Here is a 24,181-nt window from a genome sequence, read left to right as displayed (position 1 = left end):
ACATCAAGTTTAGGAAGGTGGATACAAATAGAAGCAGGAAAAAATGTTTTCAAAAATAAATACATCTTGAGGGCCAGTTGGTTTTCCGTATACATGACTCATACGCTTCCTATTAGTGGTACACAAAATAACCTAATGTCATGGGGGGGGAAATGGAATTCAGTTCCATGGTGTTTATAGTGGGTGTGTGCAGGGCTGGGAGAAGGAAGGCTCAGGCCTCTCTACGGAGTGCAGTGTTTACATCTGGACACATGTAAAACCAGAAAGCAAATTAAATTGATTACTTGAAGTGACGACATTTGTTGCAATTACTTGAAACGCATACCAATCATTTTTAGCGGGCGAGTCTGAGGGTCCTGCCTCATGGTGGTGGTGGGCCAGGGTGACAGGGGGCATTGTGTGTAGTATATAGGTCAGTCAAGCTGAAGATTCATGGCTTCCAAATGTACAGAGAATGAGACAGCTAGAGGCCCAGACCAGCTGGGAGACGTTAAGAAGTAGATCCCTCTCAGCGGCAGTAATGAGCAATAATGACCAGACGTAAAGCACTGATACAGGGAGATGAGAAACAAAGAGGCAGACATGGGGGAGACAAGGGAAGAGGCTCTGCTGGGTGTTCTGGTCTGAGTAGGTTGAGATGAGCCTTAATGCTGTGTTACTTCGGAAGTTGGAGGTCGGAACTGGGAGTTACCTCACATCCGAGTCGACCAGTTCCAGTAGAACAATTCGGAAAAGAGGGACGCCCACAGCAATGTTGTTGGCCTTGTTGACAGCTCTAGCAGTCACCTCAGGTTAGCCGTTGTTTGCAATACCGGTTTGGATGATCTCGGTCATCGTGCTAGGTAGGAATACCGACATCAGGGGGCGCTCCAGTTGGAACTGGAAACAGGTACTCCCACTTCCCAGTCCAACTGGAACGCACCATTCATCCCAAACAGCCTGTCCCAGTTATCGAAGGCATGTCGCCCAGAACCTCAGCAACCTGCAACCATGTCCTCAAGGGGTGAGGGTTCAACGCTGAGACCCACAGAGCACTGGGACACAACATGGCTATAAACAATTACACTTTTGAACATGTTTTTTAGAGATATGGAGAAGTGAGAAATGAACTTACGTGAACTTAAGTGAACTTACGTGAACTTAAGTGAACTTACGTGAACCAGCGTCGTTGGACCGTCAACCCTGAAGTTACCTCGCTAACCCCACATCCTGCTTCGTAGTACAGGCCTCTGCCGTGATGCTGCCGCGATATAATGAATTAGAGGCGGGGCTTAAAGTGGCGCAAATGCGCTTGCTGACACACTATTTTTAGTACCACCGTTTGGCTACTACCAAAGTTTAGCCTGGTGCAGTTTCTGGGGACGTGGCCCAGATCCCTGGATGATCTGAGTATTTCTGTACTTGTGTCAGCCCGTTTTGGTTTCATGTGCCAGGAATTAACAAGCCCCGCCTCTAAGGGTGTATCTAGTTATTTTTAAACAGCCATGGTTTTGAACCAAACCTGAAGGGATGACAAGCCAATTAACAAGTTTAATTTTCAATCTGTGTTCAAATAAACCAAATGTAAAAATGCAACAATGTCAACTTTTTACTGTGGTTGTTCTCTACCGGGTCAGGCCGATTGTCGAACCTCAGATTGAGGAGGAACAATGCGGATTCCGTCCTGGTCGTGGAACGGCGGATCAGCTTTTTACTCTCGCAAGGATCCTGGAGGGGGCCTGGGAGTACGCTTATCCGGTCTACATGTGTTTTGCAGACTTGGAGAAGGTGTATGACCGGGTTCCCAGGGAGTTACTGTGGGAGGTGCTGCGGGAGTATGGGGTGAGGGGGTCTCTACTCAGGGCCATCAGCGCTTTGTCACCAATCCTGTTTGTAATATACATGGATCGGATTTCGAGGCGTAGTCGTGGGGGGGGGGGGTCTGCAGTTCGGTGGACTAAGGATTGCACCACTGCTTTGTGCAGATGATGTGGTTCTGATGGCTTCATCGGTCTGCGACCTTCAGCACTCACTGGATCGGTTCGCAACCGAGTGTGAAGCGGCTGGGATGAGGATCAGCACCTCCAAATCTGAGGGCATGGTTCTCAGCAGGAAACCGATGGACTGTCCACTCCAAGTAGGGAATGAGTCCTTACCCCAAGTGAAGGAGTTCAAGTATCTCGGGGTCTTGTTCTCGAGTGAGGGAACAATGGAGCGTGAGATGGGCCGGAGAATCGGAACAGCGGGAGCGGTACTGCAGTCGCTTTACCGCACCGTTGTGACGAAAAGGGAGCTGAGCCAGAAGGCAAAGCTCTCTGTCTACCGGGCCATTTTCGTTCCTACCCTCACCTACGGTCATGAAGGATGGGTCATGACCGAAAGAACGAGATCGCGGATACAAGCGGCCGAGATGGGTTTCCTCCGCCGGGTGGCTGGTGTCTCCCTTAGGGATAAGGTGAGAAGTTCGGTCATCAGGGAGGGACTCAGAGTTGAGCCGCTCCTCCTTCGCGTCGAAAGGAGCCAGTTGAGGTGGTTCGGGCACCTAGTTAGGATGCCACCTGGGCGCCTCCCTAGGGAGGTGTTCCAGGCACGTCCAGCTGGGAAGAGACCATGGGGTAGACCTAGGACCAGGTGGAGGGATTATATCTCTTCGCTGGCCTGGGAGCGCCTTGGGATCCCCCAGTCAGAGCTGGTTGATGTCGCCAGGGAAAAGAAAGTTTGGGGCTCTCTGCTGGAACTGCTACCCCCGCGACCCGACCGCGGATAAGCGGGAGAAGATGGATGGATGGATGGATGGATGGTCTCTACACAAAGTCCAGCTTTGAATCAGCAGAAGTCAATCTCAGTACTGCGGATCTGATGATCAGAGAGAGAACCCTTTCAGGTGGAGGTTCACAGGTTGAGACGACAAAGAAGTGCCTCAGAGCTTGATGGCTCCAACATTACTTCCTCATATCTCTCCTTTAGAACAATGTGAAAGCTCATTGCAACTACTGTGGCGGCTCAATTTCCAGTTACGTTTGAGTCGCAGAGAGGCTAAACGTGGCTATAAACTGTGACGCGTTTTCGAAGAGAAAGTCCATAGTGAAGCAAGACAGTTTTAGGATATTTAATAAACAAAATCATAACATAGTAACTATGGACAAAACAGTCAACAGAAAAAATGACAGCACAAGCTCACCGTCTGTCATCCGCACTTACATCAAACAGGTGACTTATATAACCAAACCACACCCATGTGACAATTACCGGAAGTGCTCAACAAACAAATAAAAGTGACGTAAACAAATAATAATAATACAAATAATGAACTTGGGCTAAGTAGTGTTATGGCACCTACAACTATCATGGACGTTGTGTTTCTGTGATAACAGGAGAAGAAACTTCATGCACAGGGACTGTCCTTCAAACCGTGTTTTCTCTTTATTTATTTCTCTTTTTAATGCACTTTATTCCACAAGTTCCTCTTTGCCAAGAGATTCTGTTTACTGGAAGCCCTGCAGGTCACATTCTATAATTGAGGAAAATATGAGTCATTATTTTGCCTGCTCTGAGGGTATTTGGAAGGTCTGTTGAGATTTCAGCTCTCCTTCCATCAAATAAACCAAGGATATTTTAAGGTTGTTTTGACTGTAAGGAGCATTTGGAGCACACACTGTACCCTGTGCTGTTGCAGGGGGGGGGGGGGGGGGGGACGACGACAAATCACCTTACAAAGGAACCAAAAACTAATCCTTGCAGTAAATAATTTACACATTAATACAATTTGATTGTTTTCCATTGTTTAGTTTTAATATCTGCAAATTATGAATGAAGTATAAGGATTTCACTGTATATAAAACACCCTCTTTTTGTCGGTTCCTTGATAGTTTGTCTTCTGCTTCTTTGCAGGTCCAAGTATTTTCGAGGGAAGAAGTTGAACGGAGAGTATGAGATCCGGGTGGAGCAGGTATGGTGCATTTAACATACACTTAAAATATATGTTATTTAATAATTAAAAATCTAGAAATATAAAAAATTTAAAAAGTTGAATTCTGCATTTAATTAAATAACATTGTGAATGTGCTCTGTTGACGAGGTTTCTAAGGGGATTGGCCTAGTGCTGAGGTTGGAAACAACAATTCCTTTTTGTCCTAGATGCTGAAACTGTCAGCATATCCTGACATTAGAGCATGAGAAAGATCATCTGTGGGGACAAATAACCAGTTTCTCTGCCTGCCCCGAAAGATCCTATTCATATTTGCAAGATTCCTACGTGCCCGGATCTACGTTGTGTGGCTTGTTTGAACAACCAAGTCAAAGCCAAGTAACGGCCATCAGCCAGAGCATTTGACAGTTAAACTTGCACGAGAGAATCAATGCAGAAACAGAATTGTCTTATCTGGTCAGCACTGCCTAGTCTGAGAATTGACCATGGGGGGGCAAGAAAAACTAAGTCACATTTCTTACTATGTAGAATCCTGATTTCTATATAACACCATTATGTAAAATGATGCAGAGAATGCAAATATGTGTACAGACGTACAGTATTTACAGTGTGCAGATAAGATTGACCTCAAGTAACTGTTAAGTTATACATCTGCAAGCTATTGTTGAGCTTGGAGCCGTTTTATAAGAAAAGGAAAAAGGAGACCACAAAGAGCCAGACCTGAGGTTGGCCAGCCTGCTCCACTCTCTCCTGCTGTGGGCACATTCTCTTTCTGGGGATGGAATATAAGTCAAGATCTTTTTTAAACCAGCACAGATTTTGTCAAATATTACAGTGATATTTAACCCTGATAGAAACGTGGTTAATTGGGCCACTTAAGTTGATCATCAAACAAGCCCCACCAGCTATAGCTCCAACATGTTGGACCCTCCTCTCTTTCCCAGAAGCCCCTGCACTCATTTACTTCAGCAGCCAGACTCTTATGCTGTGTGTGCACCTTGCTGAGAGCCTTAGGAGGATGGGAACAGTCTTTGTGTGAAAAGAAAGCGACATGCCGAGATTAACTCTGTCAGCGGACGACAATAACAGCAATCAGACTCGATAGACTTTCACCCTCTTTCTTCGCTCCCACTTTCTTCGCTCCCACTTACCTGAAGGCTTTTAACATCTTTACCCACAGACATTGAATAGACATTTTTAAATGTCATACTCCACTAAAACATAGCAACAAGGTTACAGCAATCTTAGACCCTGTTTAGTGCCACTAACATGGGTGATACGTTTTCACAAGCGTCTTCAGTGAGCACTTTCTCTATATGTAAAACACATACTGTTAGCAAAGACCGAATGTGATGATGTATCTGTCTTTAATTCACCTCCAATGCCTAGTCTTTTGGAAATGCAAAAAAATATGTACATTTAATGGTTACATAATATGAAATATGCACTCGTCTTTTACATAGAAGTCCTCGCTGTTTAAAAAGACAAAAAGTATCCAAAAATACAAGAGCGGCTCAGTTATTGCACTTTCAGTTATGTTGACATTATACAGGATAGAGACTGTTCCAACATCACTATACTGCTGTTATATACTTCATCTTTTAGATTACATTAATTAGGTTTATTGCTATCATAGATAGTTACCTGGACTAATCACCCTGGGGCTTTTAGTCACTGTAGCCTACTACAGGATAATGTGGCTCCAACAGCTTAGCTCTTTATCTCCATAACAGGATGTTTCTTGTTTGCTCCTGCTGTCGGGTGCGGTCATGTGCCTTAAGACACAAGTAAACATAGCGGTTTACAGGGTTAATGTATAAATACTGAGCAGAGAAACAGATATATATTAGCATTACTTATCGCCAAAACAACGACAGGGAAACCTGTACTCTTGGCAGGTGTTCTTAATTCCTGCCCGATCTTTCCATCAGATCTGCTGGCACATGTGCTGTTTGAAGTTTTGGGTTTATACACGCTAACTTCGGTGAATATCCACAGTAGAGAACTCAGCTCAGTCATCACCAGAGCCGTCTCCACTCGCGGATCCGGCTGAACATACGCTAGCTGTGACCGGTATTCCTGCTACTGGACTCTCAGAGCTCTCAGAGCTCTCAGAACTCTCAGAACCAGCATAACTCTCTCTGACTCGCCCACTGCCATATAAGGCTCCATCTTTAGACCTGAACACAGACTCGCCCCAGCATGTGATGCTGAGGCCTGATGAAGGAAGGAGAGAGCGCGCCGTTGATTCTTCCACCCAATAACTCTCATCGAGGCAACTTTCATTTAGACCTGCAGCCTTTATCCTCCCCAGCCACTGCCCGAGAGAACATTTGTGAGCCCATGATTGTGGATAGCTTCCCTTTCATTTCCATGACCCACTTTGAAGATACACTTGGCAGACGGCTGGGGCCTTGTGTCCACTGGGGGTCCGACTCTTATCAACTGAACAGATGCTCATGGGAGTGCAGGTGGTGACTTTTGAAATCATTGCATATGTTCAGTAGTAGTTACGGATGCTCTGAGGGTGAAAGTGCCAAGTCAAAGTCAGATAATAAACATTCTAGCTTTTTTTAAATTCCAAATGAAAACAGCCCCAATGTACAGAGAGGGCATTGCAGACATGACGTAATGTAAAAAAACAAATATAAAAAGGACAAAAACAAATATAATCAGGTGTTGAGGTTTGAGCCTGTGACACACTTACATTATTCATACATAAGAACCATACGAACCATTAAACTCAGGCAGATTTTAAAAAGAAAATGTATTTAATGTATCAGGGACAACTATTAGTCATTGACGGTACGATACAATACGATGCACTTTATTTACCCCGTGCAAAACGTGTCCTCTAGTTCCACAAAAGATACAAAGATCTATAGGATACATACGTTACATTCTAGCAGTGGCGTAACAAGGATGTGATGGGCAAATATTGTTTTGCCCCCCCCCCCCCCCCCCCCGCTCCAAACATAAGCGCACACTGATGCGCTCACACACGCACGGACATACACAACCACTCAGAAGCGCCACATGTATAGGCTATCAACAACAGCCTGCCCTCAGACCACCACAGCCTGACCACGGCACAGCCAACTAAGAAGAGGATTAAAGCTGTTTCCTTGATGTGTGTCTCTGGGGAATGGGCCGGTAGGCCTACATAGACCGGTTGCTATAATATAGCCTTTGATCTTGGCGTCGGGGGTCTCAATAGCGCCATAGAGTCCCCTTTCGGTTGGGGCCCTTGGGGGAACTGTTGGACCACCGCCGGGCACGGCCACATCCAGCCTCTCCTCCTGGCTGGCTGGAGAAGAAGGTTGCACAGCCACGGCCACAGCCACGGATACAGCTTCACTTGTGGAGCTAGATGGCAATGATGGTGGTGAGCTAACGTTAGCCTCCGGCTCCGGCTGCACGTCAACATTGCTAACGTTAGCGCTCGATTTCGAGGACGATGTATGACAAAAACAACTGTCTAATTTGGTCAGTTTAGCTGTTACATCTCCTTGTTCTCTCTTGTCCTTTCTCTTTTGAGCACTGCTCTTGTGCTTTGGTTTGCTGTACATTATAAATGCAAGCTATTACATTTTTATAATGCTACTAACCTTGCTGCTGCTAGCTACAGTACAGTACAGGTTGAATAAACGGTTCGCTCGTCACGCAAGGTATCACATGACATGAAAGGGAGCAAGATCATTGGACAGACAAATTACAAATTCATTTAGGTTGCTTGGTTACTTTGAAGACTGCGTGAACCGGTCAACGCCATTTATATATAAAAAAAACATTCTTTTTTTTTTGCATGGGCCCCTTGCCGGCTCTGGGCCCCGGTGCTTTTCACCGGCTGCACCGGCGATAGTTACGCCACTGCATTCTAGTAAGCTAGATAGCTTCATTGTTTTTGGGATGATCGTTGAAAGCCTTTAAAAAGCAACAACACATTATTAAAATAATACTCTAACAGCAGCAGTGGACACAAGTATAACTCTTTGAAGGAGAAACTTGTAAAGTAATATTCAGTAGTTCAGTATCAGATATTAGCACATTAGTTAACGTCAAAGACGAGGCGTTGGTTGCTGGGAAGCTTGACATATACCATCCAATAAATCGGGAGTATGATGATCACGACTGATGCTTACTTGGGCCTACAGCACAGACAGGTGCTGACTGATGTTCCCTCAACAGACACTGCCGTCATTATTTAAGAATAAAATGATCAAGATTGAAATACGTTGTCCACTTCAGGAATTAATCAATGATGTTCTCCCTTTGCTTTTAAATAATGAGCCATACACTGCTCTTCTTTGGAACTCGGTACAGCTAAGTGGATTGTTTCGTACATTTCTACATCGCCACATTCATGCAGAACAGTGAGTCGAAAAGCATCTTCGCTTTCTTGTCAGGTTGATGGACAAGGGGCTGATGATTATGGTCTTGCCCTTACCAGATAGATATTGCATTTCTATTTCTAAGCATTTTGGCCGCAGTCAGGAACCCTCACTGCTGAGATCTCACATGACTTTTGATTTTTGAAAATAGATTTGTGAGAAATGTCAAATCAAATGTTCCACAGCTGCATTCAAAGTTGATAACAAGGACACAAGGACAACTGACAAGGGCTGGCAAACAAACTGCCAGTTTGATACCCAGCCTCTCTACAAAGTGTCATACACACTGTAATGTACCCAATGGACAAATGAGGCAGTTACATTTGAAGGGGGCTGTGGTTCTTCAGGCTGCCGGACCATGTGTGGTTCTGATGGGGCAGCATCTGCAGAGCAGGCCCATGACCTCAGTGCTGCCTCACTGTGCCGCTACACACATGGAGGCTCACAGGCTCTTTCTGGCTGGTATTAGCATGACTTAGTGCCTCTAGAACTTGGTTAAGACTGATATGGTTTGATAATTGCTGCAGACATTTAACTGACCCAGCTCACCTCATGCCTTCTGTTTCGCGTCTGCATTCATCATCTGTCTTGGTTTACAACATTTAGTAGGCCTACCTCGATGATTCAGCTCAGTGTTTTACAGGGTGGTTGTGATTAGCAGCAAATACTTCTCTGTGTTGCACATGAATGGTCCACTGTACTTCTGGCCTCCCAATTGCATCAGTATGTGATTCAGAGAGCTTATCAACAATGACTATACATTCAGAGTCAACAAAAAAGGATATTCCCAGCAGCTACAAACAAATCACTGCAATCTGTTCAAAACTTTTGTATACAAGACTGGTTTGGTTTGTCAGGATTTACCCCATGAAGCTTTAAAGCAGTGGTTCTCAACTGGTCGCGACCCACCAGTTTTGGGTCGCGAGTGGGTCGCAGACAGAGATGGGGTCGTTACTAAAAAAAAGTAATATATTACATATTACTTTTAAAAAAAAGTAATATATTACACTCTTCGTTACTTTACTCGTTACTTTACTTGTTACTTTACTCGCAGGGCCGGCCTGCCCCTCCCTACAGGCAGATCACGCAGACTGCAGCGCACCTACAGTGTAAGCGCGCCACAGTTTTGCCTCTGCGAGACTCCACTTGCACCCCCAATTACTATTCATTAGGGAAGACATAACACAAGTCTTTCTTTTGATATGCTCTAAAATAGGCTACCAGCCTATACCACAACAAGCTAACAGTCTGTGAAACGTCAAGACACTAATTAATGAAACCAGTTCAAGACGCGTTATTCTTATCATTCTTTATGAGCGCAGTAACGGTAAGGTATCTAATTACTTATTTATTTAGTATTCCATAACTTAGTAACAGAGATGGTCAAACTAAAGTGGTAGAGACATGGCAGAATTCCTACAATGAAGCGGGACCTTGAACTGTTCACCCGTGAGAGGGCGATCAACAAAAGAGAGCGAGCGGCCCCGTTGAGGAAGTTTACAGATGAAAAGACTCATGTTTATGCAGCACCGCACGTGGAGATGTGGTCTCGCACATCGCGCAGATTACATAGGCCTACATGCAGGGCCGGCCCTGACCAATTTGCCGCCCTAGGCAAGATTTTAGCTGGCGCCCCCCCCCCCAAAATGCAGACACTCACTATGATTCGCACGTGCATGGTTGTGGCATGACCACAAAAACAAAGATATTGACACAAGATGTGTGCAACTGTATTTAGTTTCCTATCCATTTGAACATGATTTAAGTGGGGGGGGGGGGGGGCTGCACCCCCGGGAAGACTTTTTTTTTTATATTGAAGTTAAAAGCATCAATCTGGTGCACTTTGAGAGCAACATTAGGAGATCTATGGATACATCTCTCAACACCCATATGAAACAGAACTGTAAGCAGATTTTCTTTTTCTTTATGGATATTTTACAAATCACTCCCCTTTGAAACTGTATTCTAGTTTATTAATAACAACTTTTTTGTACTGTCAGTATTTTATACCTGTTTTTCACCTGTTCTCTTATTTTTTTATAACTATAATGATCATATAAAGGTGTGCCTTTACCTCACTGAGCTGAGGTTATCAGAGCCTCTCAGTCTTTCAGGAGAGAGCTCTCTAAAGCTCTCCCTCTCGCGGCCGCTTACACAGTAAATTCCAATTGTTAATAAAAGCACACAGAAGCTGTGTACGTTTTTTGGGAGTTTGATTTATTTTAAATGAATACAAATACAAAATTAAAACCTATAATTGCACACTAAAACCATTATTTCAAAAAAAGAACAATTTCACATAAACCTTTGGTTTTTACTGGGACTGGGGCAGTTCAACTTGATTTTGGGGGGGGGGTGTGTGCCATAATGTATGGGTGCTGTATGCAATATAGGCGTAGTTCTGTTAGTATAAGATAATAAGATGTACTTTGTTGATCCAAAATCGGGAAATTATGTTGTTATGAAATAAAAAAAAAAAATCTTTTTTTTATTTCTAACTTTTTTTTTTTTTTTTAATTTTCGGCGCCCCCTATGGGTTGATGCGCCCTTAGCATTCGCCTATACTGCCTATGCCGAGGGCCGGCCCTGCCTACATGTATATAAACCTGCGGCGGAAACCCCTCTTGTCTGTCAGTGAGTGTGATTACTGAATTATAAGAGTGTAAACGCGTTGCACTACTCCATTACCGACAAAAGTAATACTATTACAGTAACGCGTTACTTTGTAACTTTGTAACGCGTTACACCCAACTCTGGTCGCAGATGTGTGAGTGAAGACAAAATTAATACATTTTTTTTTTTTATACATCTTTTTTTTCGGTGGAAGAAAGTCAAACTTTTATTTTGAAGGCCCGATTTTCTAACACTGTGCTTGCATTGGGCGTTGGACTGGAAGTGAGATGGGTCTGTCTGCAGACCGCAGCAAGGAGGCGTTTCCTATAGGGGCGTTTCCTATAGGGGCGTTTCCTAACTTTTTTTATCCAGCTGCTTTTATAAATCCTCGCAGAAGAAGTCATTGTTCTAGTGATGGGAATTCCGGCTCTTCTTGCTGAGCCGGATCATTTGGCTCACCAAGAAGAGCCGGCTCTTTCGGCTCCCAAAGGGCTCTTCAGTTTACCACATATTATACCTTTTAATTAAATCAAATGTAGCGCTGTTTTGACTAATTATTTATATGTGTACACATATATCACTTAAATTATTCAAGACATCCTTTGTACTAAAGTATTCAAAAGTAAAAATTACATGTTTAATATAAATTATTTGCTGTGGCCAATTGTTTTCATTGCATTTATTAACTCTCTGATACCACCCAATTAATGCATTGACTTGCTTGTAGAACCACGCTACACAAAACAGATGGCAACACCTATAAAAACTATTTAAAAAAAGGGGCTACTGTATCAACCTATATAAAGTATATAAATATAGTTTTTCTCCCTGCAGGAGAGGGGAGCGTGCTTTGAGATCAACTGCTAGGCTGCAGCGGGGAGAAGAGGGGGACAAAAAGTAGGAAGAGAAGTAATGGGTCAGAAACCCTCCTTTTTACGCAGCGGTCCAGACATAGGCATCATAGCTACGGCGACATAGTTGCCAGTTACTTTTGGCATTAGGGCAGGAATATCTTTCAAGGTTTGACATAATGAATTGTGCTACTTTTAAAGCAAGCAACGATGTTTTCAAATCTGTAATCAAAAAGCTCCTCAAAAACACTATAGAAGCAGTTCCTGCGGTTGTTACGTTAGTTCAAACAGTAACAACGGACTACTTTTCTTAGCGGATGCATGTCAATTTAAATCAATACAAAAAACTATTTTTTAAATCAATAAAATCTTTTTCTAAATCCATAAAAGCATTTAAATTATTATTGGGAGTCATGTCGTTACTTTGTTGAGAATGTGGCCGTGTGTAATAAGCGGGATAATGTCCACATTGCACATTGCATAATGTGCCTTCATGCCGATCTAGATCCCTCCGCAAAAACAAAACAAAAAACGTCTCGTTCGCGGCAGAGCTATTTAATAGAAGAGTTACGACACCGGAAGTCCAAAAACGGTTATCGTCACGTGGTTCATGTAGACGAGGGATCGTTCCCCGGAAGTTCATGGCGGGCAATGTGAATGCATTGATAACAGGAGATAGAACTACGATTTTTGGTAGTTATTAGTGAATAAAGGTTTTGATTTGCAATATTTATACAACAAATCGATATGTGTATGTATTTACATCAATATGTTTTCAAAAATAAAATTGAATTTGCTAATATTAAGTGATAATATTAGGATTAGTGTGAACAACTAGTTTACATGTTACTAACAGTGCCTTGGTTAAAGAGCCTGTTGCTGTTTATTTATAGCTTTGAATTCTTTCAAACCAATATTATCTTCTTAAACTTGTATGGTATTCAGGAGCATCACTTTCTAATGTTTATTGATACATTTAGAGGGAGGGGATCTAAAGTAATGCTTTAAAATTCAGATTGGATTCATTTCTACCATTTTCTTAAATTCATGGTAGTTTCAGTAATCCCCTGGTAATTGAGGACACAAGTTATCTAAATGACTAATGTCGTCTTTATGGCTTTCAGAAAGGACAGGAGACCGACAGGATATGATGATGATGTTAAATGTGTTGCTTTAGGAACATCCATTGCAAATACATGGAATTCAATAAACATAGAAGAGCATATCATGCAGTTTGTCGGTGCCTTTTCCTCCGTGTTGACCTGGTTTGCTGTGCTGCCTCCTAGTCGCCACCATGGTTTGCTGTGCTGCCTGGGGATGCTCAAATCGCTCAGAGAAAGGAGTACGAATGTACGGCTTCCCCACTGACACAGAGCGGAGGAAAAAATGGCTGGCTCAAGTCAGCAGGAGCAATTTCACGACCAACAGCACCAAAATATGTGATTTATATACAAACACTGCATTTGCACTTTTTCCCAAACGAAAACCACACCATTGGGAAAGCTTAATGTTTTGTTTAATACAAAAAAACAGGGAAAGGCTTGAAAAACACTGAGAGTTGAGACTCAGGGTGCAGGGTGAGGGTCTCAGTGCAGGTATTCAGGCTCCATTGAACCCCCCTCTGGTTCTTGTGCTGAGAGAGGGAGTAACAGACAGGAGAAAGGGTTATACACACCTATATAGCACACCTATTGCCTTGGGGAGATAACGTGTTTACTTATATAAAACAGTAGTATTAAACGTACCTTGTGTTTTCACTCTCACTTAAGTCCCTCTCCCTTTGCCATCAATCCAAAATCAGCTGGGCTGTAACATTATACAGACAGGTAATAATCAACAGAATCACAAGGACACAATATGGCTCTGCTAAAAACACTCACTCTTACACGCACCAAAGTTATATTTATCTAATATTTAACTCCCTCCACCCCCGCATACAATCCCGTTTAGAAGCCCCTCTTCTCTAATTCAACATGTTGGACGAAATGACAGAGAGAACGGAATTTACAATTAAAAGGCTGTTCAACGTGTGTTGCTAACTTGCTTCGGTATGCTAGCTTGATCTGTTATCTGTAAACGTTCCCTAAATCTACTAATTTAGGGATAATCCACTGACATCCTTTAATACACATGTTCATTAGAATCAGATGTACTGATAATATCCGCAATATACATCTTTAAACTTCTTCTTACCTTTAAAAGTCCGTCACGAACGGTCTATTATGCAGCAACTCCACAGCTCTGCCAGCCTTGGCGCTAACTTCCGGGGAACGATTGAGAGGCTCCACGATCCGCCATTGCTGTAAAAAAGTGGTCCATTGGAGTGAACGGAGATGTCGTAACTCTTCTATTAAATGGCTCTGGTTCGCGGGCGAGAGCCGGCTCCCGTCGTTCACTATAGGAAACGCCCCTATAGGAAACGCCCCTATAGGAAACGCCCCTATCGGAAACGCCTCCTTGCTGCGGTCTGCAGACAGACTCTATTGCTGGAAGTACCGGAGACCATGAACGGTTTTGAAAACTTCTGTCACGTAGTGATCATCTTCTCAATAAAACATCTTTGCTGATGTTTTTTCGAGTCGTCTGGCCAATCAGAATCAAGATTGTTTCCGGAAGTCCCCACGGAGAATAACTTTGATGTAGAACTCTTCTTTATACGGGTACAACTTCAGATAAAAATGAACACATAATGAAATATGACCTCCGGTTTGATGATTGACAGGTCACAGAACAATGGGGGCTATCTACCCTTACCCACAATTTAAAGTAAGTCACACAGACATCTCCTCTTTGCTCTTCTCTGTGTGGAGCGGCAAGCTGTCAGAACAAAGTGAAAAACAAACAATGGCATCAAATATTATTATTTTCTTCTCAGAGTGTACCAGAATGCGTAGTTTATATGTTAGTATTTCTAAAAATCTCTTCTGGGGTTGGGTTTTCAGCATGCAGGCCTTTTTATGTTATACAGTTCAGCTTTGATTCCATCATCTCATTAAACCTTTTTTTAAAGCATTCTTTAGTTCTGTGAAGGGATATGAGGGGTATAAGGGATATACGCCCTGTACTTCACTTTAATTATTCATGTATGCTGAAAAGTGTATATATATATATATTACAGCACGATTTGTTGTTTAATAGATTTGAGTGGCTCAAAATTTCGGGTCGCGATTTATTGACAAAGCAACAAGTGGGTCCCTAGGCCTGACCAGTTGAGAACCACTGCTTTAAAGGATAGGCAATAAAAGAAGCACTTAGTGTCACAGACACACGTTAAGATTCAAATAAACCATACAAGAAGAGGCTCCATCTGGGCTGCAGCCATTTGATCAACTGTTCCCCTTTGGCTGTCCCTGGGGACGACACATACACAATGATCAGGGGAACCAGGTCAGTGTTAAAAGGAATATAAAAGGCATGTGTGGAGAGGTACAATCAAAGCTCAGGAAGGATACTTGTAGTTTGGATCTGTCAAAGGATTATTTTCGTATTTTGCGTTCATTGGCTTTCCATAATACGTGCTTTTATATTTAGCAATCCTAATATAAATGTAATACGATTGAAGTCCTTTTCTTCCATAATTACCATCACAATAAAGTATATATTCAGTATTACATCTTTATTGTTTTTTTTGTGCGTACCATAAAATCTCCTTTTAACATTTCTATAGTGGCTAATCTACATCTAATCTAGAATTCATATTTAGAAAGTCACTTCTATTTACACTTGGACTGCGTTCAGTGTTCACACGTCAGCACTGTGCCAGACATAGGCTCACGTTTCTTCTTCTTCTTCTCTTCAGCTCACGGTGCACCTTCTCTCAGCACGTCACAAACTGGTGGCAAGCTTACAACTGGAAACCAACTATAATGTTTTCAGCCACAGATTTAAATGAGTCTTAATTAGGAATAGATTTCAGGTAATCTATTCGGAGTGACAGCGATACAGACAACCGTTTGATTGTGATTAGCTAAGACTATAACTTAAACATCTAAAATGACACTACAACTACGACGATACAACTCTAATTGTATTACATTTGAACCGGTTCACAGTTTTTGTGTCTGCAGTATTCAGTTTACACTTTCTTATAAATATAACTTTTTTTTGGTAGCTATTTTCAGAGGTGGAAGAAGTACTCAGATCTTGTACTTGGGTACAAATAGAAGTACTCAGATCTGATAGTAAGAGTAGAAGTACCAGCGTGTAGGAATACTCTGTTACAAGTAAAAGTCCTGCATTCAAAATGTTCCTCTCATGTAAAAGTAGAAAAGTATTATCATCAAAGTGTACTGTCAGTAAAAGTAGTACAGATTGGTACATTTCAGAATAATATATATGATGTGTTTTATAATGATTGATCATGAAAGTGTTCTCAGAGCTGGTGGAGGTGCAGCTAGCTGTAATGACTGCATGTTGAGCATACTGTCCTCAGGTCCACGTGGCTATGCAGTGAGTGCAGCCCACTGCTGGAGACATGAGGCTTGAGAACCTCTTCCTCACACTTCAGTGCTTTTGTCAGGTCTGAGTTATTGTTAATTTGAGTAGAAAATTGTGTTCATTAAAGTGCCTTGTGAATATGGATACAACACAACAGGGAGGCCTGTTTTAGGTCTGTGGAAGCTCTTCCATTAGCCAATGGGTTTTGAATTTGAACTTTCCCTTGATTTCTAAAGATAGACTAATGAGTGATCAGTAAGCAGTGTGGGAGAAACCACAGACTCTCACAACAGAAGAATATGATACAAGTTCAGCTTGAGATGTGGTTAAACCTGATCACAACCAGACGGCCTCCCGTAAATCTGTCCCTCCTTACAGACTAGCTGGCAGCTAATCCTGATTCAGCCTGAACGCAGGTCACCAGATGAGAAGAATCCAGCTCTGGAGGCAGTTGCCTCATGTCTTACTTCCTGTTTTCCTTTCCCAGGGCAAGAGCTGCTCCAATACAACTTTGTGAATGTGTTACCGTGATGGTTACCATGGTGCTGTGAAAAGCTTCCTGTCCCCGCTCCTGGGCCGGTGCCCCACACCAGCCTCTTCATCCATTACTGCCTAATGCCAGTGGTTGTTAGCACTTCTCCTACCGAGAACCGGCCAATCAGAGATGGCGTGGAATGCTTGGCCCACATTCAGCTTTTATCATGCTGCAGCAAAAACCGACGCGGCCCCCTGTGTGTGCGATGGGATGTGTTGTGGGGATGTCATGATGGAGGATGTGTGTGTACATGTGAGTATCTGTGTGTTTGACTGTGCAGACTTGCTCAGTAAGCATGCTGCTGAGCACACAGATGTTTCTTTCAGAGGCGGGAAGAAGTAGAGCCAAGTGCATGTCCCTGAGGCACAAAGAGTGTGAGTGGCGCCTCGATGTCCCCTAAATACGCTTACAGCATTTACTCGCCCCCTGCTCTTCCTCTCATAGTGCAACAAAATAAATAAAAGAGGTGGGAGTTTTTTTTGGCAGAAAAGCCCAGTTTCTTTACGTTGGCGCATTCTTTTCTAAACCAAATCCCTCCCCCATACAGGGTATCCATGGGCCACATCGCTGTATGAATGGGAGATGTAACTCAGTGGGAATATTCCTGATCATATCTCCTCTTTCTGTAGAGGAACGCCTGCGTGCGTACAGCTTAGCAACCAGGCTTAACGTATCCACCCATGGTCACAGTATGACAATGTGTAGATAACACTTGACTTGGGTTGAGTGGGGGGTCAGCTGGACGATTTGCTTCCATCCCATCCATGGGGGGACTGGGAGGAGGGGCTTGGACTGTGAGCCGTAGGGTCGCTGGTTCAAGTCCCCGACCAGACCTAAATATGGAGTGTGGTGCTCTGCAGTCTGCATGTGGGTCTCATCCCTCCCAATTCTATTCTATTCTATGTTGGCGTGAGGCTGCTGTGAGACGTGTCACACCTGAGCAGAGCAGCGTGTGTTGCTGTGTGTTAGCATCAGCTAATGATCAGCTGTCTGACATTCAAACAGCTGTGTATTTGGTTAGGTAAAAGGATTTGGTCCAAATCACGAAATCTTCCTAAGCATAAATATTTATTTGTATTTGAATTTATATTGAACTTTCTAGTGTGGATTAAAAATGACCGCTTTTCCCTTTTGCAAACAACACAGGGTACATACCAGGCTGTTGGTCGTTTGTTTACCAAGTCAGTCCAGGATGTCATTCATCAACCCTGCAGACACACACACCATTCTGTGATGAGCCATTAGCCATGTGCTGCACATGTGTGAAGGCCTACGTCCAACATGCTAAATATTCTCTGGAGAAGGTCATTTGCCCCAGAACACAATCTTATTATTGAATCTAAAATAAACGTTACTTTCATAGAATGACACCTATAGCGTGAAAACCAATAGTCAAGCTATACCTTACAATGTGCTGTAGAGGTCAATAAAAACACACACACACACACACACACACACACACACACACACACACACACACACACACACACACACACACACACACACACACACACACACACACACACACACACACACACACACACACACACACACACACACACACACACACACACACACACACACACACACACACACACACACACACACACACACACACACACACACACACACACACACACACACACACACACACTGTGATGGTGTTGCTCTGTTCTCAGTGGCGGCCATATGACATGTACAATAGAGCTGATAGAAACAAAGCTGAACTACAGATGGCATTTCCATTTGATTATGTTTTCCATTGAGTAGTATTCCAATGCTGACCACTGCAGTGTTAGACTGACTCTGGTCCTCTGCTGACTCAGGGTTAGAGTACTCACAGACAAAATCAATGCACTCATGATCTTTTGTAGTGTTCTCAACGCACATCATGTCAAAAACAATTGAAGTGTGTCCACAGAGTCAGCAGGCTTAGGGCCCATTAGAGGCCCCTATGTCCTGCTCATCCTCCCTGCCAGGGGGGATGAGGAGGACATAGGGCCCATTAGAGGCCCCTATGTCCTGCTCATCCTCCCTGCCAGGGGGGATGAGGAGGACATAGGGTCCATTAGAGGCCCCTATGTCCTCCTCATCCTCCCTGCCAGGGGGGGTGGGCTGTTTGTGGTCCAACAGCGGGTTGGGGGGTGCCTTTAAAAATGTAATCCGCTACAGTAACTAGTTACATGGCATCAGTAACCTAAACTGAGTATCAAAATATAAGAGAAATGTAATCTGATTACTTCCCGTTACTTTTGTATTACCTCAATATCAAATGCAATGCAAATAAAAACGAGAAAATAAATAACAATGTAACCTTAGAGAAGAAGAAACCAAGATATTTCACATCAAAAATGTAGTAACAGTTATAGTTTACAAATGCTGTTAAAGCAATAAATACATTATTCAAAAGCAATCTGTATTTTTCTTTAATACATTTGGTGTCCACATACTGCATAACAAATACATGTATTTAAAATAAAGAATAATTAAATGAGCTTAATAATAAACCATTAAGACAAATAGTTCAGTACGTGTACCTGTTGATGATCATCAGCCTGCATATGACAACAGGAGAGTTCAGTTCAGAAATGACATCAGGAGATTTAGTGACAATACTGACCAGCAGGACAATGTGATTGTTCTCCCCCCCCCCCCCCCCCCCCCCCACCGTCACTGTCTTTAGCTCTTCACGATGTCCCCCTGTCCCACAGGCTGAAGATAACTCAGTTGACCTCCTCCCACCATCTGTCTCTTCTCTTTCTCTCAAAGCATGACTGTCAAATTAAATCAAGCACAAACTGTCTTTTGTCTTTACGGCTTGTTTCTACTTCTCCTTTCTTTTCCCCCGTTATTTGTAAGGAAGATGTCGAACTAAAGAGCTGCGGCCTGACTATCAGGACTTTCTTAATGCAGCAGAACATGTTCCCTTTCACTGGTATATATTTCCGTAAGAGCATTTGTGTATCCAAGCACAGAAGTTACTGCCAGGGGTGTAAAGTAACTCAGTACATTCACTCAAGTACTGTACTTAAGTACAATTTTGAGAGGCTTGAGTATTTACATTTTTGTGTACTTTTACTCCACTACATGTATTGAATACCTTTAGTTACTTCACAGATGTGGATGAATGATGTGAAATCTAATCAAGTGTTAAATCAGACTTTAGTTCCACCTGGAGTAAATTCACAAGCTACCCTGCAGTCTACAATGTCATTCAAACTAGCTGCACCTCCATTTCTATAAAAACCTGTCTGAAAATGAGCTGATCAGATTTTGGCCACTTTATGATGTCATAACGATTTTTTTGTCTTGTGTAACCATTAGCCAATCAGCAACCAAGGTAACCCCCCCCCCCCTTTATCACCTGAATCTCCTCCTAGAGCACCATTAGCCGCATTCACACCGCAGGACTTTCCCCTTTGGTGCTTTAGTTCCGTTAGTACCAATAATGTTGCGTTCACATAGGGGTGGGCGATATTGAAAAATATATTATCACGATATTTTTCAAGCAGTATCACGATAGACGATATCTATCACGATATTTTTTCATGTCGGTTATTATGGTTATTTTTCAAGTTACTTAACAGTACAAGCACCTACAAGGTAACAGAAACTAAAACAAAAAGGAGTAACAGACCAAAATAGCATTTCAAGCTGGTTTTATTTCTGAAATGAATAACTAGCAAACTAAAGATCATGTACATCCACTGCACACATAATCTGAAATAACAACTCATATTTCTCGCATCAAATGACATCAAAACGCATGTTAATGGCCAAACTAACTTTAAAATAGGCATTTTCCACCGAGAATAAAACGAAGTTCGGCCATGTTTTTTTTTTCTGCAGGGAGAAATTTGAAGATCACGTGACACAGACGCCAGCCATTGGAATGAATGGTGAAAAAAAACGGGGTTTGTCAAACAGAGCACATGGTGTAGTCCAAACGATAGCTGGGGATTCTGGGTAGTGTAGTGTCTTCTGCCATCCTTTACTCCGAAAAAATATTTGTTTCTCCGAATCGAAGGGGAAAAATACAAAAGCATTGCACACAATTTAAACCAATCAATGTTGTGTAATTAACAAGGATAATCTGGTGTTTTTTAGTCGATGAGTAGTACAGATATCACTGTAAAATCAATTGACAGTAAGGGGAATACTTACTTCCGGGTGTACAATTCTCCGTTATCCAATGAGAATGGACGCTCACATTGCCTTTAAGGGCAGCCGTGCAGAATGCCGTGCTTCCATGAGCGTCAAATCCCGCCGCAGATGGGAATACAATGCAATCAGTTGAAAGCTATTTGCGTCCCTTTATGACGCTGAAGGAGCCTAGGAGCGTCACAACTGCACGCCACGGAAACTGACCAAACGTCGTTCCTGGACGCTTAGGGAGTGAGAGTGTGTTGGCTAACCCTAACCCTAGCCAGACAGGGGATCGTCTCCGTCTCTGTGGCTTCAGGCTTGATCGCCGTTCAAATGACAGTTTTAATGATCTCAATGGGAATGGTTAGTGTTTCATATGCACGCAAATAAAATAAAATATAAGCCAACAGAATCAACCAAGACAATAAATGAAGTGCAATACTGTCTGAACCCTGACTAGACAGCTTTAGAGCATGTCTTTCACATCAGTTTTTGTTTTTTCAAGTTTTTTTTTTAAAAGTTTTTTATCACGATAGATACGACATCTCTGAAAAAGCATATCGTGGAGACCTAATATCGTCACAACGATATATATCGTCATATCGCCCAACCCTACGTTCACACCGCCGGGACTACTCAGTGCCGGGAACTCTTTTTGGCCATTTTCAGTCCCTGCTAGAGAGGTGGTACGAACCTTGTGATAAAAGAGTGCCAATTTCTATTCTATTTCTATTGGCTGGGCGAATTGTAAACCACGCCCCGTTAGACTCTGAATTTTTTTTGTTAGGCAGCCATTTTTTTCCTCGCTACAAAACCACATCCGCACCTGAGCGAGTAGTTTTTTTGTACTTTAAAGCAGTTATGACCACACGTACTACAACACCGGAGCGGTGGAATGATGAGGAAGTGTCGGCGCTTCTGGCAATTTACTCTGAGGACGGGATGCAGCAGCTTCTACAGAAAGCAGTTCCCAACTCAAAATAAAATGTTTTGAGCGATGTTCGCAAAAGCTACCTGAGCTGGGAATCGTGCACAGTGCACACGGATGCCGGGTAAAAATAAAGAAACTCAGGCAGGACTATACAAAAATTAAAGACCACAATAATAAGAGTGGTAACGATCGAAATACCAGTAAACAAACGCCTCATACAGCGGGGTGGGCTTTATACCCCCTCCCCCGTGTAGTTCTTCTTCTCTCGTTTTTTTTTGTACTCGCCGTGAAGTGGTTTTGCGGCCTGCCAGTAAACCCAGAGAAGAAGAAGACGAAGTGACGTCAGCGTAATCTTGCCTCAGGGAAAGTACTGCGGTGTGAATGCGATTGGCACTAGCCCCCTGGCGGATTCAGTGCCGTGGTACTTTAGTGCCGGCACTAAAGTACGGCAAGTCCTGCGGTGTGAAAGCGGCTCTAGAGTTCTTTGTAACCAAATGTCTCTCAGAGGGGCGTGGGGAGGGGCTCCTTATTTTCATCTAAAGTAACAGACAGAGAATCAGCACTTTGGAAACAGAGGGGATTATGGGATGCTGCAATGATCTGTTTGCTGTTTCAGCCAATCAGAGACAGGCTCTGGATCTGAGACCTATAATATATTGATGATAAACAGTATAATAGGGGAACTTTAACTATATGTTGATGCTAATACTTTTCTTCTTTTACTTGAGTAACATTTTTGAATGCAGGACTTTTATTTGTAACAGAGTATTCCTACACTAGGTAGGCCTACTTCTACTTTTGCTCATGACAAGATCTGAGTACTTCTCCCACCTCTGGTCACTGTAAATATAGAGGGGACTTTAAAGAGTCTGTTGCAGGATGTAACGTATCATCTTGTCCTCTCTGCAGGCGGAGTTCTCGGAGATGAACCTGGCCTCCTACGTGACCTCGGGCTGCATGGTGGACATGCAGGTCAACAAAGGCGGCACCAGAGTGGTCAGGTAAGACGCTCAGGAGGGGGGGGGGGAGTCCAGTCCTTTGATGACGCATTTGCCCACGCAATCTGTACTGTGCCTCAGTGAGCCGGCACAAAGGCTGCTGTTCTTCACTCTGCTGGCATTGTGCTGACTGTGTATATATAACATCCCAGCACTCAAATCAGGCTGTAACGTGGTTACACAGAGGGAACACAACATGTTGCCCTTTACTCAGGTGGGAAATGTTTAGACATTTTAAGGACTACAAATATAAATCCTAGTCACTTCTTTCGCTGTTTTATATAGAATATCATCTTAATGCTACTTCGAAGAAAAAAAAATGCATGTAATACAACCAGGAGTTTCAGCTAAGCGGCCAATCAGAGACAACGCTACCTCTCTACAATTCAGAGGTCAATCATGTACTTTTACTGCACTATATTTCTTGAATCCCTTTAGTTTCTTTACAGATCTGGATTAATGATCAGATCAGAGCCCTGGCAGTACTAACAACTCAGCTCTTGTGGCAACCAGGAAACAGGTTATTGTAGGGCTGATAATGGTGACATAACCTTTATGAAAATAATCAAGAATAAGTTGTCCAAATCCAACTGTCAACACAAGCCTTTCACTATTCTATTTCTTGTCATATTGGTCATTTGGGTCTGAAAACAATCAGCTCCAGCTCCAGCAGCTCCACACTGCTGTTTATAGACGCCTCCGTTGATCTGGGTGCCAGGGACCACCTGCCAAAATCTACATTATGGATGCTGTCAGTACTTAAAGCCCCCCCTCAACATACTAATATAAAACCATCAATACATGAGTATTTAAATATACAACACATACATTTAAATGGTGATGATGTCAGTGTTTACAGCTGGTTACCAAGGGGGTTCCCCTTGTTTAAGGATATTAAAAGACCATAGTTATAATTTAAATACATTTAAATAGGATATCATTTACAAGTTACCTTGCTCCTCAATTAAACTCGACTTACGGTGCACCTAAAGCAGTGGTTCTCAAACTTTTTCTGTCATGCCTCCCCTTTGGAGAAAAAAAAGTCAGGCCCCCCCAACACAAATAGTCACGTAATGGGCCAAGTTAACATTTATTAAAATACATCAATATGAACATGAGCATTCCTTTCAAAAAATCACTTGCATAATACAATTGTGCAATCCCTTTGCTAGAACAATAAGTTATAATGCTTTGCCACTTTGCAATCTGTGCAACAAAATGAAAAGAAAGAAAATGCTGATATTTGGCAAAAAGTGTGTCTTATCACAGGTGGCTGCAATGAGCCTGTTCTGCACTGCACATTTCTTCAAAACGGGGTTGCAGGCTCAGTGGCGGCACCAGAGATTTCTTTTGGGGGTGCTGTGGGGTAGCT

General features: G+C 42.8%; 1 protein-coding gene across 3 annotated transcripts in view; it reads left to right on the top strand.

The window, feature by feature from the left end:
* syn3 (synapsin III) overlaps positions 1-24,181 on the top strand; it is a 185,821-nt gene that overhangs the window by 47,911 nt on the left and 113,729 nt on the right. For all 3 annotated transcript variants that reach the window (XM_071201829.1, XM_034112441.2, XM_071201830.1), the window contains exons 3-4: positions 3,871-3,928; positions 22,721-22,812. In XM_071201829.1, coding sequence (XP_071057930.1) covers positions 3,871-3,928; positions 22,721-22,812 — 150 coding nt within the window. The remainder of the gene's footprint in view (positions 1-3,870; positions 3,929-22,720; positions 22,813-24,181) is intronic.

The sequence above is a fragment of the Pseudochaenichthys georgianus genome, chromosome 23 (assembly GCF_902827115.2).
Source record: "Pseudochaenichthys georgianus chromosome 23, fPseGeo1.2, whole genome shotgun sequence".
Lineage (NCBI taxonomy): Eukaryota > Metazoa > Chordata > Actinopteri > Perciformes > Channichthyidae > Pseudochaenichthys > Pseudochaenichthys georgianus.
Note: the sequence above shows the minus strand (reverse complement) of the source record. Positions and strands in the feature narration are given on the sequence as shown.